The sequence below is a fragment of the Sturnus vulgaris genome, chromosome 11 (genome assembly GCF_052056855.1).
Source record: "Sturnus vulgaris isolate bStuVul1 chromosome 11, bStuVul1.hap1, whole genome shotgun sequence".
In the NCBI taxonomy this organism is placed as follows: domain Eukaryota; kingdom Metazoa; phylum Chordata; class Aves; order Passeriformes; family Sturnidae; genus Sturnus; species Sturnus vulgaris.
Window position 1 is genome coordinate 15795810 of NC_142253.1, and position 27403 is coordinate 15823212.

At 52.6% G+C, this 27403-nt stretch overlaps 1 protein-coding gene across 2 annotated transcripts in view; it reads right to left on the reverse strand.

Moving 5' to 3' along the window:
- The window catches only part of CACNA2D2 (calcium voltage-gated channel auxiliary subunit alpha2delta 2), a 210957-nt gene that overhangs the window by 30877 nt on the left and 152677 nt on the right, over positions 1-27403 (reverse strand). For both annotated transcript variants that reach the window (XM_014869689.2, XM_088171602.1), the window contains exons 4-5: positions 11545-11604; positions 1439-1483 (exon numbers count right to left, since the gene is read on the reverse strand). In XM_014869689.2, the coding sequence (XP_014725175.2) occupies positions 1439-1483; positions 11545-11604 (105 nt within the window). The remainder of the gene's footprint in view (positions 1-1438; positions 1484-11544; positions 11605-27403) is intronic.

Below are 27403 nucleotides of genomic sequence, written 5' to 3' on the forward strand. Positions count from 1 at the left end.
CCTGCCCTGCAGCAGTGACAGCAGAAGTCCAGCCCAGCCTGATGGATGCATTAATCCTGCTCCTCATCCCCTGTGCTGGGAGTTGCTCTGCTCCTCAGGCTGTCTCCTCCTGCCTCAACCACCAGCCAGTTTTTCCTTCACTTCTATCCAAAATCCTCTTTAATGTATTATAAGCCCATTAGCTCCATCCTCTCCAGAGCAGCCATGGCAGGATCCTCTCCTCCCTCCTTTGGTAGCTCCCTCCAGGCTGGGGAAGGATAGGAGACATCCTCTGCATCCTCAGCTGTAAATGAGTAGGACTGTGGGCAGGGAGACCTGCTCAGGAGAGCAAGTGCCCTCCACTTCAGTCACAGCATCTATCCCACCTCTCCATCCCACCTCCCAGACTCTGTGCCTGCTTCTCCAGCTAAGGAGTCTCTTACTGTCACCACCTGGGGACAGTGGCGCTGGCAGTCAGTAACTCTGCTTTGAAGGCATCCATCCCCCACTCCAGCCTGTCCCCAGCTCTCCTCTGGGGCAGACTCCCAGGTGGGTCGAGAGGAGAGACAGAGGTCAGTGCAGGGCATGTCACCCAAGCTGGTGGGACCCCATCAAGCCCAGATCCCCCTCTCCCTTCGGCACACGGCCTTCTGAATGCTCTTGGGGTCACCTGAGTGTTATTTTTGTATGAGGCTATGTGGTTTGCTGCCAACACCATGTTCTCTCCCGCTGTGTTACTGTATCTCCATGGCACATCTGCTGCCAGGTCTGCCTGGGCACAAGGACACCAGCATTGCTGGGGCTGTCCCCAAGGCTACACCCTGCTGTGCCTGGGGCTCCTGGTCAGCTTCAAGGACTCTGCTCAGCACCACCGACCTGACAAGCCCCTATTTTAAGGATCCCACAGCAGTGTGGGAGGTGGGTGACCTGGCAGCAAAGTGGGGTGCCCCAGGGCAGCAGCACTGCTGGTGGAACTCCCTGCTCCCGTGGCACAGCACCTGAGTGAAGTCACCGTCGCTGTCACCACGGGGAGGAGCCGGTAAATGCCAGCTCTCTTGGGAGCACCAGGAGATCAGAGCTGACGGGCCTGTAGTTAAAGCACTGATTGCCAGAAATCACAGGATGGCTGTGCTCGGAGTAGGGCAGAGAATTAGATTCAGTCTCTAATTAAAGGTTTGCTCTTCATTTGAATTTCAGATGCCAGCTTTAATTTTAGAAACTTTTGCAGGCAGCAGAGTGACCTGCCCACCTGCCTGCTGCCAGGCCTGGTGCTCATGGACAGATGTCACCATGGCTCAGCTGGGGGGACACGGCTGCACACCGGGCACTTGCTGCCCACTGCACAATCTGGTTACACAGGCTGTGACAAATGCTGTGCCACGACCCCTGGTACAGTGCTGGGCTCAGCCCTAGGCCAGGGTGGTGGCTGTGCCAGAGGTGCCACAGAGACAGTACTCACATATTCAGTGTCGGCCTTGGAGTCGTAGTACTCGATGTCTTCCTCCTGCAGAGAAAGGGGAGAGCTGTTAGTGCCGGTCAAGAGTCCCTCCTCCTGACTTGTCCCCTCAGCACCTCTCTCATGCTGTTGGCAGCCACCAGATTGCTGGGGACTGAACCCTTCCCAGCCCATGCTGTCCTTGGGACATGTTCAGAACCTCTCATCCTCCACATCCACCCTCCAAGGACTGGCCATGGCCTGCCATGCTTCTCTCTGCTCATGACTGCTGCAGGGCCAACAGCCCTGCGACAGTGACACCGGTGTGACCACAGCCTCTGCACTGTCACCAGGTGCAAGCCTGTGCCTCGTCCCCACAGCCAGGGTGCTTTGGTTCTGTTGCAAACATCAGGAGCCACAGAAGAGCCAGGTATAGGCAGCCACCCAGGCCCCCTCCCTGCACTGCAGAAACAGGGAGAAAAGCGTCCTTGCTTCCACAGAGAAAAGCACGTCGTTAATTTGGGGTATTTAGAGCCTATTTAAGCAGAAAGGTCTGCTCGGATTCCTCTTTCCCAGAGTGTCAAGACGCGAGACAGCTGATAAAATTCCTGAAGAGGCAATTGGGAGAGCAGCGATGCTGTCACAACAGCGTTGTGTGTACCAGCAGAAAGGGTAATTAAAGGGCACTCGGAGACTCTTCCAGCGTGCCGGGACCGAGCGTGCTGCCGGCACACTGCAGCCGTGGTGGTGTGACACGTCTGCCAGTCAATCACCATCAGCAGCCAACCAGCCTTCCCCGGCACGGGCAGCGCCTCGGCGTGATTATTGCTGTTATTATCTACCGGGGAAAGCGATCTGGACCCCGAGCAGAAACACGGCCAAACCTCAATGGTTCTGCATCCCTGTCCTGCCTGCTCCTGCCTGCGCCAGGCACGGTGGCACCGTGACATCCATCCCAGCCTGGTCACGGGCTGGGGCTGGAGAAAGGGACCAGCAGGTGCGAGCAGCTCTCCAGGCAGCCGGCACTACCCATTGCACCAGCCTGGCCCCGCTGAGCGCTGGCAGTCACTGACCCCTCACCGGCATTACCCTCTTAGCCACAAAATTACTCCCTAGAATGGTTTGCAGTGGCTTCTCTCGGCTTCCCAAGAGGTAGGAAAGCCCCTGAAGCTGATCCTGGGGACATCAACAGCAGGGGAGCCTGGCAGGCTGTGCAGCCGATGGGGATTGCAAAGAGCAATTCCAGCATCTTCCTGAGCAGAGGAGCCGTCGTTTCCGCGGGCTCTGCGACTCTTAATGATTGCGATAAGACAGCACCGGGAGGGGAAAGTGAAAAAAAAAAAAAAAAATTGACGCAGCATCTTCCAATTTCTGCTATTAAAAAGCCCAGTCATTAAGGGAACACACTTATTAATTATCTGTGATTTGTTGTGAAATGCTGCGGGGTTTACAACAACAAGAACGGGAAAAAAAATATAAAAATTCTCTTCATCTGCTCTTGCCGCGCCGCTCTCCTGTCGGCCCCACGCACGCCCCTGTCCCTCGCCGACACTGCCACCTCCCCGGGTCCGCGGCCATCTGCACTTCCTAATTAAAGGAACCCCCGGGAGACCCGTAACACAAACGAGCTAATTTCATGTTTAATGATCTTTAATCAGGAGCGAGTGTGACTAACAACGGCCATCCAGAAGGTGCTTTGTTATTCATTTTATTTGCCATTGGCTCCTCCGAAAAGCTCGGTTCCCCTCCCACTCGCAGAGGGCACGAGGTGATGATGCTCGGGCAGGAGAGCCGATCCCCTGATCCTGCTCTCACCCGCCACAGGGCATGGCACAGCGAGCAGAGTCCCTGTAAGGACGTCCCTTCCACCGATTGCCCTAGAGATCACACAGCCCTTGCCATGCACTCTTTGAAGCCCTGACAACCCCGGGAGCAGCTGGGTGAGATCTCAGCCACACTCAGGCTGAGGTTTCCACACGTGGGACAGTCAGCACCAGCATGGCTCTGGCCCCGAGATGTGCCCTGATGCCAGGCTCCACAATCCTTGCCACAACCCTGCTGATGCTGGGGGTTTTTCATGGGGTCCAAGGGAAACTGGGGGAGTTGGCAGGGCATCTGTGTCCTTGCAACTTGGAAGCCTGTGTCTGTTCCAGGAAGGAGAGATAGAGCCCTCAGAGATGCTCTTAAAAGATGCCATGCGTGTTCCAAGAGCCAACAAGGGGTCCTACACTTTCTGCTCCCTAATATTTTTTTTTAAATTTGCCTTCTTCGCATAATCCTTTCCTCCTCCTCCTCTGGTCCACGTTAAACTCAGCACCAGGTCTGTGTAAATAGCACTGCTATTTCTAGAGCCTTTCGGAATAAATACCAATAAAGAAAACAAGGGAGTGAAGATGTCAAGGGATTTCGAGGCAAAATATTGTTCCTGTCTTGCAACCGAGCTTGCAGGAAGCACACCCTGGTTCTCACTGCAGGGGAGGCTGACAAGGAGGAGCTGCTGCTACATGATGTGTTAACCACTGCCCATTTTCTTGCACCTGAATTGCCAAGTGCCACCGGGACAATGACACTGCATGGCTGTGTTGCTGGTAGCAAAGTGTGGGGTTATTTCAGCTCCTAAGCCCTCAGTGCAACACTCTGGGGGTTCAGTGCAATCTCAGACTGATCTGCAGATATCCCTGAAGTCATTGCACAGGCTTCTCCAGCAAAGCCACCAAGGAACCACCAAATCTCTTTCAAGATTTAATTGGCTCTGGAAGAGCTAAATCCTGCACCAAACCCTTGTGGTTCAGTGTCACTGGGCAGCCCCTTGCCAAGGCTTGACGTCCTGGAGGTGACCCTGGGGACGCTGCATGCCAGAATCTCCCCAGGGACCCTGGCTCCTTCCTCAATCCCTTGTGCCCTCCTTCCTATGGTGGTAGCCATGTGCTCCACACTTTCACTGTTTTCACACCAAGAAACCAAGCGAAAAGCTGATTAAAAATCCAGGCTGTGAGCTGTGAGCTGCAAGCTGAAACCTTGCCAGTGGCACAAGGGAGGACCCTACTCTGGCACCAGTGCTCCCTTGCCACACACCAGCAGAACAGGGATGATACAAAGCTCAGGACAAGGAGGGGCACACAGGTGTCTCAGGTGGGTGGTGAGGGGCACTCCCCGCCACAACCCCCGACACAGCCCTCTACAAGCATTCAAACAGATCTTTTTTTGCCTAAAACAATTACAGCAACTACAAAAAAATTGCTGAAAAGGTCAGTGCTCTGTTATCTCGCTGCAGCTTGGAGATGTCTGGATGGAGGGGTGCTGGCCCAAGCCTCCAAGGCAGCAACCTAACGAGGTGGCAATCAAACCATATCACACACACAGCTGCCACCACCCTAAAAAAGTCTCGAAGGGACTGTTGGTGGCACATCAGCTCCCTGCTCCAACCATCCAGCTGGAGCACACAGCTGGCAGGGACAATGCAGGACAGCTATGGCTCACTCTCCCCTATAGAGCTTTCCTGTAAAATCACCTAGTCTGTCTAATCCTTCTCCCGAGCACCTGTAGGATCTGTAGTACTCCACAGGATTGCTCACTATCGTTTTTAAGTGTCACCCTGCTAATCACATGCCCTGGAGATGCTGCAGCTCCCCGAGGCAGTTTTTTTGCAGGCAGATCCTGCTGCAGAGCATTGATTTCGGTCCCTCTCAGCCTTCGGCTATGGGTTTCATTTCTCCGAGCAGCACAGGTGACCCCTGTGGTCAGCAAATCTCTTTCAAGATTTAATTGGCTCTGGAAGAGCTAAATCCTGCAGCAGTTTACCTTCAGGCAGTTCAGAAGATCTCGGAGAGTGGTGGGGAAGGAAAGATGGATCCTGAGCTGCCACCTGCCTGTTTTCCAGCTGGTGGCAGGACCAGCATCCCAGCCCACAGCTTACCAGTGTGGGGACAAGCCAGGTGACCAGAGCTGTGCCTGGTCAGACCCATGGGCAATTCAGTGGGTGGGGAGAGCAGGCAGGAGCTGGTGTGCCCATAGAGCACTGGGGGCTCTGCTCCCCACCCTTCCTCTGCCACCAGCACTTAGAGAGGACAGTGAGTATTTAGGTACTTCTTTGTGAAATAGCAATAGCTTTAGCTTCTAGTTGCACCTTTCGTTCAGAAGATATCCTGCAGCATGTCACAGAGCTCCTGCAGCCTCACACCTGCACTATGGCCAGAGGAGCAGAGGATGAGCAGGGACACAGCACATCCTCACCACAGCTTCACCCTGCCAAGGAGAGGGATGGGGCTGCCCCATGGCTGCCTCTGGGGATTAGTTTGTGCTGGTCCATTGGTCCTGGCTGGCAGCTGGAGGTCTCAGCCAGGTGAGTGCTTAGCCTGAGGTGTCTGAGCCCTGCCGTGGGCATAGCAGCCTCTTGGCTGGGGAACAACAGAGCAAACAAAGTGTTCCTGCTACACCTGCCATGGGCTGGTGTGAGGGCCAGGAACAGGCTCCAAAGGGACTGGATGAATTCCTGGGAGAAATTCTTACCTGCAATCACAGCCATGCCTGGCTGTGGCTGGCAGGGGCTGAACCTTTATTTCCACTAGCTAGAGCTGTTCTTGTCCATATGCACCATGATGAATCGTTTCCTAGTCCCCAGAAGAGGACTGAACTCATGGTTAGCCCCAGCCACCACAGGCTGTTGGACAGACCAAGAAGGGCTCTGGTGGGGACCATACTTCTCCTGCAGCACTGTGAATTCCCTGCATCCCATCCACCATCAGGGGCCGTAAGCATTACCCAGGACAGGTGGAAACAGTCATCATAATCTGCCTTGGCATCTTTTTTTTAAAAAGCAATTTCCTCCCTCTGCCTCTCTGACAGAGCTGGGGAAATATTTAAGTGACCTGTCAACAGTTTTTTCATCTCCCTGAGAAGATGTTTTATCTGATCACACCTCACCAGCTATTCTTCTTTACATGGCATCTCTTGTCTGTCCTGCTCCTCTGAGGCTGTCTCGAATGAGGCGTGGCTGCTGCTCCCCTCCACTGCACCAGGGTGCCACAGGGATGCCAGCACACACAGAGAGGCTGTTGGAGACCCCGTGACCTTCCAGAGATGGGATGGGAGGGGACAGGATGGGAAAGCAGCACTGAGAGGAAAGCCAGCAACCCTTACACCAAACCATCATAGTCATGGAGATGCCATGGGTGGCCCAGCTGTCTTGCAGAGTAGGGGGTTGGGAAAATCCCCTCAAGCCCCATCCTTGGTTTTTAAGAGGGAACAGCACTAACACAGGGGGTTTTGTGAATGATTTTCTTTTTCTGCTTTTTGGGCAGACCGGTGCTACAGGAGCAAGGCTGGTGCTATAGCACAGTAATTCTCCGAGCGTAATGAAAGCTGACATTATATCAAACACAATAAAGACTCTCAGCTGATGGAGATCATTCCTGAACACACAAACCCATTAAACTGAAAAAAAAATATCAATTCTACACACTCGCCAGCCAAAAGAAAATGTGATTTGTTATCTAAAAGGGGGTTATAAACACAGCTTCAATGCACTTTCTGTGCTGTAATGAAAACTGGGTTTGAAATGGCAAGATGACTGCAAATTAGAGTATTTGATTTTATTTTCTAACTTTTTAGGTAAACCTTCTACAAGGGCAAGTGCAAGGTTACGGTGACAATCTTTCTGTTCTCAGCCGATAAGTAGGATCTGTAATTAAAGGAGGAGAAAAATGAAAGGAGGATAAGGAGCTGGCGTTCGCCCTTCTGATGCTGCTTTGAACACAAAGCCCTGCCTGCATGGCCATGCCCAGCCCACGGGAACAGCTGCTGGAGCCCACGCATGGCACGGCATGGCACAGCCACTGCTCCCCCACGGAATACACACACCCAGCAGTGCTGGGTGGAGCTGCAGGATGGGGCAGCATCCTGCACCTGGAGGGATGTGGCACCCAGGGCTGTATGGCTGTGGCTGGGTACCCAGCCATGCTGCCATGTCCCCCTGCTTTATCCTGCACCTTTCCTGGGCAGTCAGGAGCACAGTCTCTATTATTGCTCCTGTCCATCCCCATTTGGCAAACAACGATCCCCTTTTCCCTGGAGTTTCGTTTCTAATGGAGCTTGAAATTATCTGGGCTTTTTTATTCCTCATGTGCTTGCAGGCAGGGGTTACAGATGGAGGCAGTGGCGTGGGCTGTCCAGCACTTGTGATCCCCCTGCCACCTCCACAAATGTCACCACACCCCAAAACCACCCAGTGGTTAAGCCCTGTCCCCAACAGATCCTACATCCACAGCTATTGGCTATTTTTCTTTTCCAAGGAAAAAGGGCCTGCTGGGCTCTGAGCCTTCAAAGAGCCCTTTTCAACATTAAAAGGTAGGGAGTGGTGGGAGGCAGAGGGGCAGCAGACAGAGGAAGAGGGGAGTTTCCCAGTATAGTGATGGAAAATGCAGTGAGGAAGAAGACTGGGAGAGAAACAACAGTAATAAACATTTTATGAAGCAGAAAATGGCTTATAAAGAAGTCAACTTTTAAAGGCAATTTATATAATCCTGCCAAGCGCACATAAACGGGGGGATGGATCTCTGCAGAGCTGGAGTGTCCCTTAAAGGCACAAATAGCTCTAGCAGCCCCAGCAGACTGACAGGCTGCAATGATGATGATGATGATGATGATAGTGATGATAGTGATGTTGCCCTGGGATGCATTCTGTAGCTGGCAGTGCAGATCTGCACCTCTGACAGCATCCCCAGGTGAGCATGGCCCCCACTCCCACACACTTTGCCAGTGGGGGACACCTGAGACCCTGCTGATGCTGCTGGGCTGAAGATCTGGAATAGAACCCAAGGAAAACTTGGGAGGAAAGCAGAGCACAGAAATGGAAAAGAGCTGGGAGAACATGGAACTGACTGGGATGTCTGACAGGCCACATGGCAGCTTGTCAGTGAGGATGGATACAAAGGACAGCAGCAAAAAAGCAACATGACCTTTCAGCATTTTTTAGGTACTTCTGCAGATCCCTTGCCCAAGTAGGGCAGCAAACAGAGGACGGAAACCTGAAAACTGCATTGCAGAGTGGGCTGGAGTCCTGGCACCTCCATTTGCCGCTGGGGATGGTCAGCACAGGGTGAACTCAGAACCACTGCCACAGCTGGGGAACAGGACTGGGGACATCCAGAGCAGGAGGACAGCCCTGATGTGCCCTGAAGGACAAACCCTCATGGCTCTGCATGGAGTGGAGCCAGACTATCCCACTGGACCTCCGAATGAAAGCCTTTAGGCCAGAAGATTCTCACTGGGAAAACTGGTCAGCCAGGCCACTGCAAACGGGGAATTTTCTGTGGTTTCCTACCATGCCAGTGCCAGCTGGTTGCTGTGTCCCTTGGTGGGAGCCCACTATGGCAACAGAACCCAGCTCTTATCTTTCCAGAGCTCCACTAGCCTTCTCCAGTGGATGAATGTGCATCTCTGAGAGACCCTCACTGTGTAGGCAGGGAGGGGCATGATCTTTCCCCACAGTCTGCCCACATCCCTGCCCACCGTGCCACTCTGAGCTGCCATCTAGCCCTGGAGTAAAACAAGCTCAAGGGAACTCATGCGAGTGCTCAGAGTATGGGTGACTTGAGGCCAAGGCTACTTTTGACCAAGGGAAATGGTCTGATGTCCAGAATTGGTGTGGGGACACAGCCCCAGCTTGGCACAGCTGGTAGACAGGAGGGGCCTGAGGGTGGATGAGTACAAGGAGCAGGGATGAAGCAGGACAGGATGAAGGGATTGTTTAGGGAACAGGGAAGCAGTCTGCAAAGCCTTCTGAGGTGGGAGGCTGAACTCAGCTCCAGAAGGGCCAGCATGGCCGGCATGTAGCTGGAAACACCAGAAAACAGCAAGAAAAAAGGAACTTTCCCCGTAGAGATGGATCGTGAGTGATTGCTGGCAGCAGCTCCCAGCCGCTCAGGCTCTTGCTCCTGCTTCATTTTCCCCTCGACTTCCATAGCAACCCATCTGCAGTGAGGTTTAATGGGGCTGCCATTAGCACTAATGCAGCGCAAACACTCAGCATCTGCCAGCGCCTTTGGATGGAAACACAAAAATAACCGCGCTCGCCACAATCTGTCATCGACTCCGGCTCGGGGTGAGGACGCGACACGCTGGGAGGAGAGGGGAGAGCTGCAGCCAGGAGGAACGAGCTGCTGGGTGGGAAGGGAGCAAAGGAGGGGCTGCTGCCTGCTGCCCGTGCCAGCACCAGCAACGAGCTGGGGGCAGCTGCAGAGCCAGGGTCAGTGGTGCTGGCACACGGGTCTGACCGTGCCCGCCCGTTTCATGGACGAACGGCAGAAAGACGAGGCTCAACCCCGGCAATGAGTCGGACAAAGCCCTTTCATCCCTCTGCTCTGCTCAGGAGCTGGGGCTGTTGCAGGCAGGACTGAGGCTGATGCCCAGCACCCTGGGGGCTGTGCACAGAGCTGGACCAGTCCATCAAGTGTCCCAGCCAGGCCTGGGCTGTCCTGATAAAGCTGCACCAAGCTCTGCGGTGACGCATCGCTGCACATTGTTTCTGGGTGACTTGCTCCTAATTACCTTGATTAAGTGGTTGCAAACAGTGCTATTAAAAATATTTTTTTTCTATGAAAGTAGATTTCTGAAAGGTTTGTGCCGTGAATGGCAAAATGAGCCAAGAGCTCCCCAGCGCTATAGCCTTTCCCAGCATGTTTTGTGTCCTGCTGTTATTTCCGTGGCAGTGAAAGGCAGCCAGGCCTGGCTGGAGAAGGAGCTCTTTGGGGCTGCAAAGAGCCCCTGCAGCAGGACCCATCCCTGCATTCCAGAGGCTGAGCAGAAGCCCCAAGCACTGCTACAAAATGCAGTGACCTTGTGCCACCTCTGCCTGCCCTGCACATGCCCTGGTCACAAGGCCTGGGTGCCAGCCCAGCATGGGCTGCATGGAGCAACCACAATGTCCCTGGGGTACCCAGAGTTAAGCTTCAGGTGCTGCTCAGGGATATGTTTCCTGATCCCAGAGGACACATGAGACTGGGGAAACTGGATCAACATTAGGGATGAAGATGCCCAGAGCTTCTCTGACCTTTGCTTGGGAGCCCCGAGCCAAGGTCCTGGTGAGGCACCGGCATTAACATCAGGAGGTCCCTGCACCAAGTCTCATCACCCTCTTCACCTCCTCTCCACTGGCCGCTTGGGAAGAGGTGACAGCAATTCACCAGTGCTCTCATGCAGACAGGAAGACCCCTGTGAGCTCATCCTGCTCCTTGGGAACTTGTGGGACACAGAATCAGCCATCAGTGTCCACCCCACACTGGCCACAGGGCAAATGAAAGCCAAGCACGTCAACCCCTTGCCTTCTCTTTTGCTCCTCCCATCTCTTCCTCTCCACAGCAAGCCCCGGTGCCCATCGCCTGTGGCAGGAAGGTCTGTGTGAGCAGCAGCAGCTCAGACTGTGAAATACCCCTAAAGCACAGCAGCACTGCCTGGCAGTGGGGCTGTCCCCAGGCTGTCCCCTCAGAGGATGCAGGGGGCTCCTCGGGCTGGGCAGGATGCAGCCCCAAGAGGAAGGGGCTGGGTGGCTCAGGAGTATTTTTTATTGCAGGCTCCATTCACACTGGGAGAAAAACAATCTTTCCTTCCTTTTGTATTATGGTTATAATTTGAGAGCATTTCCAGACAGAATCCTTCAGGTTCCCGCTGAGTGCTATCACCGCCAGAATTACAAAGTCAAATGCAATCATTAAACCCGCGTCTTCCCTCTCCCAGCCCAGATTGCTCCTTCCCCAGGAACAGCCCCCACCGCAGCTGCTGGCATGTGCCACAGACGAGCCACCGCTGCTGTCACCTCGTGCGAGCACCGAAGCCAGTGGCTGCCGGAGATGGGGAGAGCCGGAGTCTCCTCAGCCCCCACCGCTCAGAGCCGAGCTGTCAGCTCGCCCTTCACCTCCTGCCTTCTCCTCGCGGTGTGTGCAGGCTGAGGCGAGGCTGCAAACGAGCTCACAATCACTTCATTTGCTCTCATTAGCGGGGGCAGGCGGTGCCGAGCACGGCACAGCCAGCGGCCACTCACGGCGGGGACAAGGACGTGGGCAAGGAGGGATAGGACAGTGGCTCCTGTGCCACTGTCATACCAGAGGAGGGAAGGGGTGTGCACGGAGCCTTACCCGGATGTTGTCCTGCCAGTGGTGAGCCTTCTGGAATTTCTCCGCCGCGTTGGCAAGTCTCTGCAAGACAAGTGGGAGAGGAGAAATAAGCCTAGGGAAAGCAATAGGAGCCAGGCATTAGCCACAGCAGCCCAGGAGCATGGGTGCCGCCCCAACACCCAGCATCCCTGTCTGGGGGTACCTGCAGCGCCCTGCCACCTCTCTGCTGCACTGGCAAGGGGCAGGAGGAGGCAGCACCCTGGGAGGAGCACGAAGCCGGTGTTTCTTGCTTGCTCCTGCCCTTCCTGGAGCAAGCCAGAATCTCCAGAGGAATCACTGCCACTGGAACGCACCAGGGCTGAGCCACTGCAGCTTGGCAGCTGTGGGCATCCCACCGGAGCAGGGCACAGGGCAAGGGCTGAACCCAGGTCTCTGTACTGACAGCCCCCAGCTCTGTGCAGAGCAGGGCAGACTCTTCAAAAATGCCTCAAAATCTCCTCAAAATGCTCCATTGCTAGGACCCAGAGGTGCACTGTGCTGCCCACCCTGATTTAACCCCTTTGTATACCCGTGCCCACACTGGGTAACCAGAGGAACAAGGATTTGCCAGAAGCAGGATGGGGCGATGCTCAGCACCAGGGCACCCCCACGGGATGCTCAGCCATGAGACCCCTCACCAGCACAGAGGGTGCAGCAGGGCAGGGCTGGAGACTGGGCAGCCCCTGGGGTACTGCAGTGCTTGGAACAAGCTGTAATCTGGTCTTTTGTGGAATCAAAGGGGATAGACAGGGCAAGAGCTCCAGGCTTTCTACAGAATCCTCTCTGCATCACTAAGAAAATAAAGCCAAGAACAAAACAAGCACGTTTTCCTCCATCCCTCGACCAGCCCCAGGCAGCCAGGTTTGTGGGCAGCCACCTGGGGAGCTACCTGGCAGGGCTGTATAACCTGATGAGCACCAAAATCCAGTGGGAGGCAGCCCAGTGTCCTGAGCAAGCCCACAGAGCCCAGGGCCACCCAGACCCCCGGGTGCTGGACACTCACTGCTAACAGGGGCACGGGGTTTGTGTCTGGTCGTCCTGTATTCAGCACAGCCTGCTCCCCACCAGCATCAGCTGTCCAAGGCTCCAGGGAATACACACTGCCAGCTCTCAGCTCCAGGGGCCAATCTGTATGGGGCTGACACGCCACGAGGCTTTCGAGGTGTTGCAGTCCCCAGAGGGCTCCCTAGAGAGTTAGTGGGAGACAGCCAAGCAAAGATGTACCTTACAGCACAGGCTCCTGCCTCGCCTGCTCCTCATTTCCCTGCAGCTGTATTTCCCCAGAGGGGGATGGACATGCTCTGCTCCACACAAGTGGTGCTGGCAGCCAGAGCATGAGGAGAGAGGGGAGCCCTGGCTGTTTTCAGACACTGAACTGGCTGGGAGGAGGAAGGAGCAGTGACAGTGGAGTGACATCTCAGGCTAAATAACAACCCCAAATCACTGCCTGGGCAGCATTGCAGAGATTCACATAACGAACACAGGATTCCCAGTGCTAGTACACACATGACTTCCATGCCATGAACCACAAATCCCAGGATGAAAAAGCACTCCTTTGCTCATCAGGCATGTGGCAGGCTGGTGAGAGCCCACAGGGGCAACAGTGAAGTCCAGCAATATCCCTGGGAAATTATTTCCCCAGGGCCTGAGCAGTGGCCAGCTATAAGAGCACACACACATAGGAGCCCTGGGCACAGCAACAGGTCACAGCTGCTGTCCCCACTGTCGCCAGTTTCTCCAGCATTCCCATCAGCACACAGGGATGCAAAATGTCTCAGCCCTTCCAAATGGATGCTCAGGGGAAAGGAAGCCCCCGGGTGCCACAGTGTCCCCATTGCCCATGCAGAAGAGTGGCAGCCCCAGCCCTGGCAGGGTGGCTTGAGCAGGGCTGTGGCAACAGATGCTGAATTTCTGTGAGTGTAGCAAAACACAGGCACTCAAAAGTTAGGTGAAAGACATCAGAGATCTGGCCCTCACCAGCCTGAAAATGCAGCTTGTTCTTATCAGATGCAGGGAAACACGAATCCATCACTGCATAATCTCAGCACGTACTGGTCGAAACTTTCCTGTTTAATCTTTTCTCTTTCTCTTAATCTTGATTTCCAAATCAAAGTGCTTGCTTTCAGTGGCCAGCATCCAAGGGGAAAGATCAGCTATCAGCTGAACATTAAACCAAAATCCATATGGCTCCAGTGACAGGCAGAAGAGAATGAGAAACAACACGTGGCTGGACAGGAAAGCCAAGTGATATGAATTTTTAGGGCAGTTTTTCGTGATCTCACCTGCACAGCCACATAGACTACTGCTTAGAAAATCCTTGGCCCAATTCTGTACCTCATCCCCCCCAAGCTTTTGTGCTCTGTTTATATATTGAGATGGCTGATTAAAGACAGGCATTTATTCTGAGTCGCGTTTAAGGCAGTGGTGATGAAATATGCATTTTTCTATACTTGATAAGAGTGTGTTTGTTTATTATGGGCTGGGGTAAGATTTATGGACATCTTTAACTATTCATCGCCTTGTGCAAAGTGCCTGGAGGGTTGCAAATGGTGCAGTAAGGGACGGCTACACCCAGGAACAACACCTCGACAGAAGATATTTTTCCTCTGGAAAATGTCAATTTGTCAAAGTCAAACCAGACACAATTTTGGTTAAAAAAAAAAAAAAAAAAAGAAATCCAGATGTTCTTGTTTGATAAATAGCACGTTGCAGGAATGGGGGAGCCCACAGCAGGATGGCACAGCCACAGAGGGGGCTGTGCAGGCTCCTGGTCATCACTGGATATTCACCCAGGAGAAGTGCCCCCAGAGCCCTCCAGCTGTTGCTCCTGGAGCATTTTCCTCACTAAAGACAGTCCCATGAGCAGGATGGTGACTGGGAGGAGAGATGGGCCAAGTGGGCAGCCAGCCATCCTTCCTCTGCAACAGGGGATCCTCTGCAGGGGACAGACCCAGAGTGAAGCCATGTGGGGCTCCCATGGGAGCAGTCCCATCCTGTCACATGGTGACTGGTGCTAGAGGGAGCCCATCCAGCCCCTGCCCAGATGGGCTACTGTCATGAACAGGATGGGTGATTGCTGGATTCAGGACCCTCCAAAACTGTGCCAATAACAATGGGATCCCAAGGGGGCTATCTGGGACAGCAGGACCTGGAGCTGTTTGCTAGGACAGGGTTTGTTGCTGCTCCCACAAACCCCACTGATGGCTCCCCAGGGAAGGTGATGGGTCTGCCTGAAGCCACACACTGCAGGACGTGCCCATTAATGCCAAATGAGTTCATCATGAATAATGTTATTGTGATCGATACAGCTCAAGGATTATTTCGAATCCTTTATAATGATTAAATCATTATTTTTCAAGTGTTACAGATCAATCAGACCAGCTCAAGGTATGCTGCGTGCAGGGACTGTGAGATGCCCAGGAGGCAAGCAGTGCACTGGAGAGCCTGGCAGGGTACAGGGCAGTCACCAAAACCTCTCCAAATTTCAGACCTGGGGTGGTCAGCTCTGGGGTTCAAACAGCAATAAAAAATAGTGGAATTACCAAAAGTAAAGCATGGGTGTGAAATACCTGCGGATTTCCAGCAGGCTGTGGTGCAGAGACTGCCCTGGCACTTTAAGGAGCATGGTTCTTTCCTCAGAAGTCATCCAGGGCTAAGGACAGGAGATTTAGAGGCTGAAAACACTGAATTGAAACGACTCTGAAGGTCATGAAAGGCCAGCAGGAGATTTGCAAGGGATTGGTGTCTGGAGATCCCGACAGTAGGGTGTGTGAGGAGGAAGGTGCTGCATGTGCTTATCGTGGCCCAGACTCATTTGTATTCTGCATGGAGCTCCTCCCTGCCTCGCTGCTCACCAGGGCAGATCCATCAGGAGCTCCTTGCTCAGCACACCAGCTCACTTGGGATTAAGGAGCCTTGGGGAAGCCATGGACTCGGGATGGGCAGGTGGCAGCAAAGGTGGCACGGCTGGGCACACTCCCTCCCTCCCAAAAGATGGACAGGAAAGGAAAGGGGCAACAAGGTGGGTGACCATCTGTCTGCCCAGAGGATGGCAACTCCGGACACATGGCTGCTGCTTTTCCCTGCCTTTGCTCCAGGACGTTGCTGCTCAGCCTGATCCCCCACAAGCTCCCTCACCCCACCCTGAGCATGGCTCACCCATGTGTGCTCGCCCCTAGCAGCACCTTTTGGGGTCAGCTGGTCTGATGCCCTGAAGCTGCTGGGAGTGCAGGGAAAGCCTGGAGCACCAGACCTGGCACAGGCAAGGACCACAACCTCCTCTCTAGTGGAGGGGACCATCCCTGCTGTTGGCATCCCCACTGCGTGAGAGGCCAGCATGCAGGAGGATTGTCTCTGATGGAGTAGACACCCAAGGGTGATACTCACCTCCTCCCTGTCACCCCTTCTCCCCCATCACACTTGGGGCTACCTGCATTGCTCTGATATTGTTACACAGACTCTTTCCAAAGGAAACTGGTCCAATATTTACTAAATCTCTTCTCCCAGCCCCACCATGGCAATAAGCATGCCCTGGCTGCTCCTGCCTCAGTCAGATCAGTGGGTTTAACTTGGGAAGCAGCAGAGCAGAGCCCAGTGAGGCCAAAGACCAAGGCTGGATTTATAAAACAGGATTACAGCAAACACTCTGCAGAAGGAGACTGAGCAGCTCTGTGTAACAGCAGCTATGGCACCCCTGTGCCCAAGCCTCCACACAGGTGCCCAAAGCCTGTGTGGATGCTGGGGGATGCTCCTTAGGCAGTCTGGGATGTTGTCCCTGGCTTCTCCCCACAACCAGTGTGGAAGCCCCAGCCATGCCCATCACACAGCAGCTGTGTGTGCCCAGGGATGTTTGCTCCAAGGGAGAGGCTCCTGCTAAGCCTTCATTTAACTCCCTCAGCCAGACTCTTACCACCCTCATCACAGCACCTTGCCCAAGGCTCTGAAGTGCCTTTACCTCCCGCAGCTCAGCACATTGCTGGAGATTCAAACAGCCCTGCACTACCAGGCTGGGGAGTGCCACACAGCATCACACCTTCCAGCCCTCCTCCCAAGGCAGGAAAATGCCAGTGAAAGGTTAAGGCAAGAAGGTGAAATCAAACACACGTGACAAAGCCGAGGAACCCAAGCCCCAGGCAGGAACACCCCCAGGAGCTGGTTTTGCAGCTCTTCCTCCTCCATAATGAAGGAATGAGGATGGCACAAGCTATCTCCTCTGGTACAAGCCCGTCTTCCATAGACAGGGCATCCTGAAGCCTCACCTGCTGCTGCACAGCATCTGGAAAGGCAGAAGCCCATTCCACATGCTTCACATGTCTCCATCCTTTCTGCCTGCATGCAACAAGGCACAGGGCACTTTCTCATGGTCCCATCCCCAGCCACCAGCTCCAGAGTGCCTCCACCCCAGCTCTCCATCTCATCCCCAGCACGTTGTCTGCCCGTTCACGGAATTCACTCCTAAGCAAACCCTACCAACAGAGTGCACATCACCGTCAAAAAATGATCAACCAGTGACAAAAGACAACAACCCCCTTATGTACACATAGGGAATATAAATCTTGAGTAAACACTGTAAAGCAGTGAAGCATCTCATCCTGTAATAATCTCCGAGACAGTTGATCCCAGGGCTCTTATTACCCCCACAGCCGTCATCTGAAATCCAGTCGGCAGCAGCCTCAGCCACGGCTCAGTATTGATCATGGAGGCAGCTTCAAATATGCTGTGGCATTTTTCTTTCAAAGCACTAACTTGTTTGTCAATAACTCCCTTGGCTGTGTGGAAAGAGAGGGATGGATAGAGCCTGTCTCTCCTCCCTTGTGCCTGGATCCAGCCTGTGCATGAGGGATGATGGGGCTGGAGCCAGCACCGGCTGCTAACATTCTTCTGCTCATGTGAGGGCAAATAAAGACCCAGGGACTAGCAAAGAGCACGTGGGAAATCCTCCAAGGGCTCCCAGACCTTGGTTCTGTACCACCTGATGCTCGCTGCTGGGGTGTGGCAGGGCAGGGAGCAGGGACACCTCTGCAGAGCCAGCCCTGCCAGCAGTGAGGTCACAAGTGCAAACCTGGAGCTAAACCAGAGCCAGAGCTGCTGCAGACCCCATCCGGGCAGTAGCACAGTCTGCATCTGGCACTGGGGGCCTGGGATGAGCCCCAGAGCCACAACTTCCATCATTTTACTGAGCACCTCAGTAACTCATGGCTCTGCAGGCCAGCAGCATGTGGCTCTTGTTCTGCTGTCAGCATTTCTCATTTCTCCTTCTCCAGAGACACAATTTTTTACCAATGGGAAACACTGGCACCATCCCAACAGGCACAGAGAGGGGAGGAGTGAAACATCCCAAGAATCCCAGCATCCATGGTACCAATATCTTTGCAGAGATAAGGAGGAAAGGGAAAGCATTGTTGCTCAGGGTGTTTCTCCTACCCCAAAATATTGCTCAGGTGTCCAGAAGGGCTTAACTTCCCACAAAGAGCAAAGCACCAAGGGCAAAAGGACAGTGCAGAGAGCCAGGCATCCAGCAGCTCGAGCCCTGCCTGGTGCTCTCTTCTGCACTTCTCCCCTTGCAGAAAAGCCTCTCTCTGTTACCCTCCTCCTGAAGTTCCTGTGCTCCATGAGGGTGGACACTTTCTTTCCAAAATCACAAGCAGAGAGCAGCTCTGCCCCTGCTCCCTGTCCCCTAGGAGGGGAAGAAGAGGGCAGGGGCACTGTGCCCTGTAAACCCAAGGGGACACTTGCCCCTGGGGACCAGCAATAGCAAAACCTCAGCTCAGCTGCTCAGACCCTCCTTGGCTCCTGCCCTATCCCTCCTCGGGGAGGGAGGCTCACACCAGGGTGCAGGATCTGTCCCCTCCTCCATCAGCAGAGACAGAGCTGTGGGAGGCAGGATGGAGAGATGAGGCCAGGAACAGGTGCAGGCAGGCTTGGCCTCTCTCACTTTCCTCTGAGTGGAGTTAGCAGAAGGAGCATTTGGCCACACTAGCATTGCCTCATCCAGCATCCTCCTGCCTTTCTCCCTGGACATATGGCAGCAAACTTTGCTCTTGCATTAGAGATGACTTTAAACACTAAGTTTAAAGTACTGCTAAATATCATCATGCTCAAGTCCTGCTGGAATGTGCTGCTGTCCGGCTTTGGGATGCAGGTGGTCCCTTGGGAAGCCAAACCAGGCACACGTGCCTGCTCTGCTCAGGATATGAGAAAAATCCTTTTCCTCCATCTCCTTTGCCATGCTATTTGCAGTAGCCTTTTGCATCTTCTATAGTTGATGGGGAGGAAAGCAGGGACTTCTGCTCTGAGATCCTAACCTTCAGCCAGAGGAGAGCCAAGCAGGAGTATTCAGGTGCCCTGTGGCAGCACAGTTCTCCAAGCTGTCTGTGCCCAGCAACTCTAAATGGTGCTCATTTCACACATCTTGATCTCTTTTGGAGAAACAGTTCACAAGATGAGCAAGGCAGAGAAAGCCCAGTCTGTTCTTAAAGGAAGTTCCTACCATTTCCACAGTAGTCAGACCAGTAAAGTCTAAAATTCTGGCTGTCAAGGAAAAATGTCTGTCTTGGGATGAAGCTGGAATATTGGTGGCTGCCTCCCAGGAGGTGCTGAAGAGCTGGGGCATGTCAGCAGCATCCTAGAGGGGTGATGGATACAAACCACCTGAGAAACGTGGCCCCAGAGCTGTTTCTTGGGTGTGGGTGGGACAGATGTGTCCCAGCAGTGTCAGGGCTATCCATTCCAATCCAAGCCCCTTGGTGGTTGGCTACCAGGGTAAAAGCCTGGTAGGTGCTGCTACCCACAGGTCTTGTCATTGCCTGCTTTGCCAGGGTCCTGCTGTGGGCTGGGAGACAGCAACAGAGACAGGGCAGGTGAGCTACTGGGCACTAACACAGCATCCTGGCACAGTACAGAGCATCTGCCAGAGCTCTGCCATGACTGCAAGGGCTTGAGGACTCTCCTGCTGGGTGACAAGCAGCTGCTTGCTGCACAACAAAGTTTCAGATGACCAGAAATAATTCAGGTCAAGATGTATTAGCTGGAAGGTCAGAGCTGGGAAATGTGACAGCAGCAATTCACCAAGCTGTGTAGGAGGAGACAGCGCTGCCCTGGGCTCCTTCCATCTCCTTTTCCCCCATGCCAGTGTGCTGTGGCTCCCATGGGATGGGTGACTGAAGGGACATGGTTCCCACAAAGGATTTTGGGAGATGGTCCCTTCTGGCATGAAGTCCCAGGACAGGCTCAGCTTCTGGAGTGTTGGAAGGGTCAGTGTGTTAGTCACAATCTCAGCCCACTGCTCCAGCCCCATCTCCTCCCAAATATACTCCGAACATTCAAACAAACCGTGCTCCCTAATATCCTATAGACCTCCTGCTACGATCATCAAGAAGGACTTGTCACAGTTCAAAATCCATTACAAAAACCACAAGGCATTTCAGCAGCAATTATAAAAGATAGTTGCACTTAAAAATCAATTTTATTTGGAGCTTGGAGGAACAGGGTTTTTTAAAAATAAAGGAAAAAAAGAGGAAATGATACAGCTTGTCACTTGGGCAGGAGGAGGAGGAATTTGCCTGGCCAGGTCTTAGTGGCCAGAGTCTTCAAAGAAAAAAAATAAATCCTTCCTTATCATTATCCTTGAGTATTTTGGACAAATAAGTTCCATGTGAAGATGAGAAGAAGTTCAAGGAGTGGCTCTCCCTTCCCTGTGGTTCCCTGTATGGCGCCAACAACACAGAAGCTCCTGTGAGATGCAGGAGGGCATCCCTGAAAACCCAAAATGCAGCCTGCATCCTGGCAGGCCCCTGACTCCCTGCTCCAGGGGCATGAAGCCTTTTGTGCCTTTAAAATCCTCCCCTTTAGCTCTCTGCCTTTCATTCAAGTGGAGGCTGTTGAAAGTTTGTACTGGAAACCACTTACAATCAATTTATTTTAAGGCATCACCTCTTGCTGCGCTGTGATGTGCAAGCTTTAAAAAGCACCTCGTTTATTATCTGCTGCCACGTGGGGATTTCCATGTGGCACATCCCAGTGCAGCCAGAGCTCCTCTGCTATCAGGTTTTTATGCTAAGGTAGATTTTCAGTGTGCACAAATTCCCACAAGAGTGCCTCAAAATACCACAACTCCGAGAGAAATCCACAAAACTTCTCAGCTTGAAACCCTCCAGGGACACGTGTGACATCTTTCTGATGTCTTCTAGTGCCATCAGCCACCCTCCTGCAGCCTGAGAGGGGTCAGACACACTGAGCAGGTACTCAGGCCTCCACTGTCACTGTGATAGGAACACAAGCAGAGTAATTGACATTGGCAGTTTTAAACACCAAAAAAAAAGCAGTGCAGAAAGTCACAGAAATGACGTTTTAGTGGTATTTTGCTCTAAAACCAAGGACAATAGCTGGAACTAGCTTTGCTCAAGCTTTCAGAAAAACAGCAAAGAAGCCCCAGTGGCTCCAGGTGAGGTGGGGAAGTTTCAGGGAGGTGGGAGGGAGCAAGTTCAGAAGGCCACCAGATGGCTGTTCCCAATGTGACAGCTCACAGTGACCTCAACACTCACCCACCTTCCCCTGGAATTTCCATGGGGCAAGGGGCAGCCTCCAGAGCCAGGAGCCATTCTCATCCCCCTGGGACTCTGTTTTTTGAGATCAAGATGCTCACTCCCCCTCTCCTGGCCCTTCAGTCTCCTGCTCTTGGCAAAGCTCAAAGCTCCAGCTCTTCAGGCCTCAGTGCTCTTTGTCAAGATGTCCCAGTGTGCCTTCCCACTCCTGTGCCTTCTTCATCAAAGCCCCAAATCCTCATACAGTATTTCCCTTCAGTCCCCATCTCTACATTGATGCTTAAGGACCAACCACTGGACAAATCCAGGCTATGCTGATGGAGCAGGATGGTTGCTGCTTTGTTTTTGTTCTCCATTCACCTATTCTCTCTTGTCTGGAGCCTAAATTTCACTGTTGTTCAACTCTGCATTTTTACAGCCCAGCAAGCCCCATTTATGGCCCAGCTTCCTCAGTTACAAGGAAAGAAGGAATCAAACAGAAGAGAACCACCACCATGGATGCAAGGGAGTCTGATGTATTCAAGACCAAGCCCAGTCCCTGGCAGATGTATCCATTCTACTTCACCCCCTATCTCCCTATTTTCTGGTTTACACAGACTTCTGATGTTATGTTACAAGTAACATAACTGGCCCAAAGAACTTCAATACAGGTACTCTTGTGACTCCATTATTGCCTTAATTTCTTCATTTTGTTCCTTCTCTTTGCTTGTGCAAGGAAAGCAACTCTCATTGCCTACTGCAAATCTGGCTCCTGCCTGGAGGATGTGATTGATGCTCAGATAGTGATGGTGCTAATAAAGCCCCTGTAAGGAGAGCTCAGCTTCTCTTCCCCTCCTGCAGCAAGTGTGACTGCCTTCCATTCCCATGGGGAATAAAGAGAGACCCAAGCCAAAGAGAAGGACTCAAAGCTCATGTCCTGAAATCAGGACAGCTTGTCACTACACACATTTCTTAGGCTTTGTCTTTATTCCTGAGATATGTCCTCACTGCAGACCAGCCCCCTGAGAAGCCTCTCCCTTCCCTGAGGCACATGGAGACCCTATAGCCCTCCTTTGGGGTCCGTGTTTGTGGGGAGAAATCCTTCCCAGCTCAGGTTTTCCCTTTGACAACGCTGGGTTGACACAGCAGCTCCCCAAGGGAACCTGCAGTGCCCTTCCCTCTGTCCTGCTCCAGGAACATGTTTTGCTGGTTCTGTTAAACCCAAAATTCAAGGCAACTTGACACTTTCTGTTTTAAAGACCGAGGTGGGGGAGGAGAAAGTGTGGAGGAGCTTCCCTAAGGGAAAAGCCATCAAGTGGAACAAGTTTTCAACAACTACATGTTTCTTGACCTTTTCCACAGTCATATCTTTAATGTTTCATGGACGGATATGATAAAAAAGAAAAAATTAATAAAATAGATTTCATTTTTAAAAAAAGGTCAGGACATGTGTTACAGGGAAAAACTCATTTAGGTTCCTACCTGCCAAGGAGCCCTCCCCTGCCTCCCACCCCGAGCACTCCAGCCCAGGCATCTCCTTTCCCCACCTTCCTTTTCATCACATTCAGGGTTTGACCTCTTCTGGACTTTTCCTTTCCCTGCTAGACATAGAATCAGGTACCATAAGCATTCAGAAATGCTGACAAATGCTTGGGAGTCACAAATATTTGGTGGGATGTTGCACATCTTCCTTGGAGAGGCAGCCAGTGAGCCCAAGTGCTTGTCCAGCCTCAAGCACAGCTCTTCTACCTGCAGCTGCTCAACCTTGAGCCCAAAATTCTCCCCAAATATCTCGACAGATGTTAAGGCTGTTGCCATGCCCAAGCCATGCACAGCAGAATACCAACATCTGCAGTCTCTTGTCCATCATTTCATGGCTCCTGCACCCACCCCATGAGCATCACCCATGGATAATCACATCCCTTATCCCATGTTCCTGTGGAAAGGAACATGGATCCCATCTGCTGTGTCTGAGCTCAGACTTGTCGAGGGCAAGCAAAGCAAAATAAATTCCCCAAGCACAGAGCCAATTCCTGCTGATCAAGATGTTTAAAAAAATAAATGGTATTTAATAGCAGCTCCATCCTGGCTGGCCTAGTGGATGTTCCCAGAGACTCAGAAACAAAAGCAGCCTGGACGCTATGGACATTTCTATTATTAAGCCCACTCTGCAATTAGAGCAGACTTCTGTCCAACTTCTGCCTCTTTTCACCATTCCCTCAATTTTTTTTATTCACTAAGAACAAAATATTATTCATCAAAGTTTGCAAAAAAACCTGCGAATGGCTGCGATAACATCATACTAAGTTATTAAGTGGTGACAATGGGGGACAATTACAGTATATAGTCCATTATACAGCACTGCCGTGGGGATGAATCAAAGTAAAACACCCTGTGAATGGCGAGGAGCTTATTAACAGGAACATTGCTATGCCAGAACAAAATACCTGCCTTCAGCCCCAGAGTTAGTGCTGAGCTGCTGCTGGCAGGGACTGAGGAGAAAAGTGGTGGAAAGGGCTGGCAGCTCCACTGAGGCATCAGCCCCATGGATTGCTCCTCAGTGCTTAAATATGGAAAAAGGGCAAAACCTCTGTCCTGGGCCACCACCATGCAGTGTCTTCCCCTCTAAATCTGCTTCTGGAAGGCTCAGGAGATCTTTGCAACAGCTCAGCCAAGCACATGAGACAAGGATTTCCCTCAACTCCCATCAGGATCAGGAGCATCCTCTCTGTGCTCACCAGCAGCCCAGAGAGTATCTCACCCCTGCCTTTCAGGGGTGTTCTACCACATCAGCAAGTCTTTGCAAGCCCCACACAGAGGTGTTGGGCACATGCCAGACTCCCTTTCCCCATCACCTGAGGCTGCCCCTTGCCTGCAGCAGAGGTGAGGAGAGCCATGATGCTGGGAGATGCATGAACTAAATTATCTGTGAAAATTCTCTTTGTTGGGAAGGGAAATGAGTAAGCAAGCTGCATGCCTTCTTCCAGAGCACAGCAGCAGAATTCCCAGGTTTGGGTGTGCTCAAGGACTAACCTGTGGGAAGAGCTGGTTTTATGCTCTTCCTCCCAGGCTCTGCAGCCCCCTCACACCTGGATACAGTTCAGATAGGCCCTGTCCCTTCCCTCTCTGCTGGCCTGAATTCTTGCCAGTGGTGAAACCCTGCTCTCCTTTGCCAGTGCTGGGTTTCCTGCTGCTCCAGCAGCTCTGGTTTGCTCCTTCTAAGATGTTATTTTTACACTTCCCTTAAAATACAACACTAAGAGAGGCTTCTTGACTATATTAACATTAGGAATCTAATCAGCAGACAGCTCATAATTTTCTGATTAGCTCTGATTATACTCAATCTTTAGGAATAGAAAAAAAAAAAAAAAGATGGAAAGAGGAAAAAACTTAGAAGGAAAAATATAAAAATATTCTCTGCTCAGTTTTCCCACCCTGATTCCCTTGACAAGGCACAGAGTCATAGGAAGAGCTCTGCTGTTCCCAGCTAAGAAGAAACATTGCCACAGTGATCAGTGTTAGTCAATAACCTAGTGCCATCACACTGCTGATCTTCATCCTTCCAGGCTGGGATATTGTCCCAGAAAGGGGCTGCTCAGGGAATGGAGAAGACATCAAGGGTGCCAGAGCTTTTGACAAACCCAGAGGAGTGTTGCAATCTCTGCTCTCAGGCCAAACATCTCCAATAATCTGCTAAAAGACAGGGTAAAAGGATGCCACAGAGAAAGGAAATGATGTGTGTGTATCCAGCTGGCTTCAGCCTGGAGAATGGACCCTCTCCAGGTGATGACAAGGAAGAGGAGGAGGCTGAAGAACTTTGTGAGATGAGGTCATGGCCACACACCGGGTTGGCAGGAGACGATTGGTGCTTTGTGGCAGCCCAGAGAGAAAGATCCCAAGGATTCAGGATCTGAGCACTGCCAGAAGGTGGGAGGAAAATGAGCACATGGCCTGAAGGCCCCGGGCAGGAGCAGGCAGATTTACCTGCAGAGCAGGCAGCAGGAGCAGGAATGGCATCTCCTCTGAGCATCTCCAGCATCCTACAACAGCAGGGCTTTTGTGAAGGAGGAGAAAGGGATGTCCTAGTGCTGAGCCCCACAGCTGCAGCCAGAAGGGAGGAAACTGAGGAACAAGTCAGAGGAAGGAGATCTAAACCAACCCCTCTAACAGAGTTAATCACTCGCGTGCACTCTGCGTAGGAGATTCACTCCTGACTGCAGCACGCCATCAGTTGATGCTGTGAAGCATGAGATTTAATTATTTGTATCATAGCCATGGCCTGCATAACTACAAATGATATTAATGGTGATAAAATTGTCCAGCTGGTTCTTCAAACCCATCACCACCCTGACTCGCTGCCTCCCACGGCAGGGATGTGCTGCCTTGCCGGGACCGCTCGCGCTGCAGCACAGCCTGCAGCACAGCCTGCAGCACAGCCTGCAGCACAGCCCATCCACCCAACAGACACCATCTGGAGCGACCATCCCATACCCACACGGCATGGCTGAGCATGGAGCATGTGCTTTGTGACTTGAAGGCGGCCTTGGTAATGAGAGGTGCTCTGTCAGAGCACTGCCTGGCTCTGTATTTGCAGCAGCTCAGCTGAACCTCTGCAGAGCTCAGGCCTGCTTGCAGGCTGGGCAGACACTTTGCTGGGGAGGAGAGGGCAGCCCCATCTCCCTCCAGGCTGCCCCTCAAGGGTGCTGGCACTGCTCCTCACCTTGGTCAAACCAAGTGAGTTACAAAGATCTGCACTAAGCAATCAACCTGCTAAAAACCAGAGTGCAGCAAAGTAGAGTAGGACAGAACAGAACAGTTCAGGTGGAAGTGACCTGAGGTAATCATCTTGTCCAATTGCAAGACTAAGGGACACCTGCCTACTTTAAATCCAAAGAATTCAACTGTCAAAGTAAATGGCCCAGGTCAGAGCAGAATAGCCACAGTGCTCCCAGCAGTGTGATGCCACTCTCCTGTAGAACTCCTTGGCTGAGATCTCCAGTCACTTTTACCATGACTTTAAAGAAAAAAGCTTGAAATCCCCACTTGAACTAAACTCTGGAGAAGGTCCCAACACCCCAGGGCTTGGCTCTCCCAACATGCTTCACCACAGCATCCTAAGTGGGCAGTGGGGTTACCCTATCCCCTTCCAGCCCAGCAAAGCAGGTGAGGCCCAGAAGGAGGTTGTACCTGCACTGGAGATAACAACAGAGGGGACTGATCCCTCTCATGTGCTGGGACTCAAGCCCTGGTGTCTCCCATAGCAGACACAATGCTTAGCACCCAGTGGGACTCTTACTGAATTATCTCAGTGCATACACTAAAACCCACCCCAGTTCCCATGAAAAGGTGTCCCCACTCCTTGCTCTGGGTAAGTCTCCTCCTCACACTCCAGCCACAACCACAGAGTTCTCTTTCATGAAGAGACTGCCAGAGCTGTAATTACTTTGAGGTGACCTCTAGGAAAAAAAAAAGTTCAAGTTTAAAAAGAAAATCTCTCTGGTTAATGCTATGCAAATTGCCAGCGAGGCAATCAGGCTGACTTTTAAACACTGGCCCCTGTCGAAGGGCTCACAAGACAGTCTTATTGTCTTGCTATCAATTTGCATCTCATTACCCACAATGCGCCTCTGGTTGGAGGTAACCTTTTGGGGAACACGCCGCGGTAGTGAGGAGCCCAGGGACACTGTGGTCACTCCTGTTTGCAGAGCTTTCATGTGACACCCAGCACCTGAAATGTGATGGGTGAGGGGCCAGGTCACTGCCAGCCACCTGCTGGCCTTGTGCCAGACACTGTGACCTTGTGCCACTTCGGCCACCTCCTCGGAGGGCTCTGCCCATGCTGGCTGACCCATGGGCACAGGAACATCGTGTGTCCTTCCCAGCGGGCTCGCCAGCCCCCGTGGTCCCCAGAGGCTGTGTGGTAGCAGTTTGTCTCCACCCGACTGATCAAGGCCATTCAAGACGTTTCTGAGAGTCTTTGCATGCTTTTGCACATCTCTGCCAACCCTCCCCACCTTGGGGAGATGGTACCAAAATAGCATTTTTTGATAGGAAGCAAATCTGCCGTGTCCTTGTCCTCAGCCTGCTCCTGCTTCTTCAGCCTCCCCAGCCTGTGCCGCAGTCTCCCACACCAGGTGCCTCCACCTTCCTCTCCATCCCCACCAATCTGGGGTGACAAAACCAAGTTCTCAGCAATCATCTCACCTACATGAATCACTGATGCCCTGACTAAGCTGCCCTTAACATGCTGCTGCAGGGAGGCTGCCTGGCCCCATCCCAGGTTACTTGGCTGCACCCCACTGCCACCTGCAACAAGAACC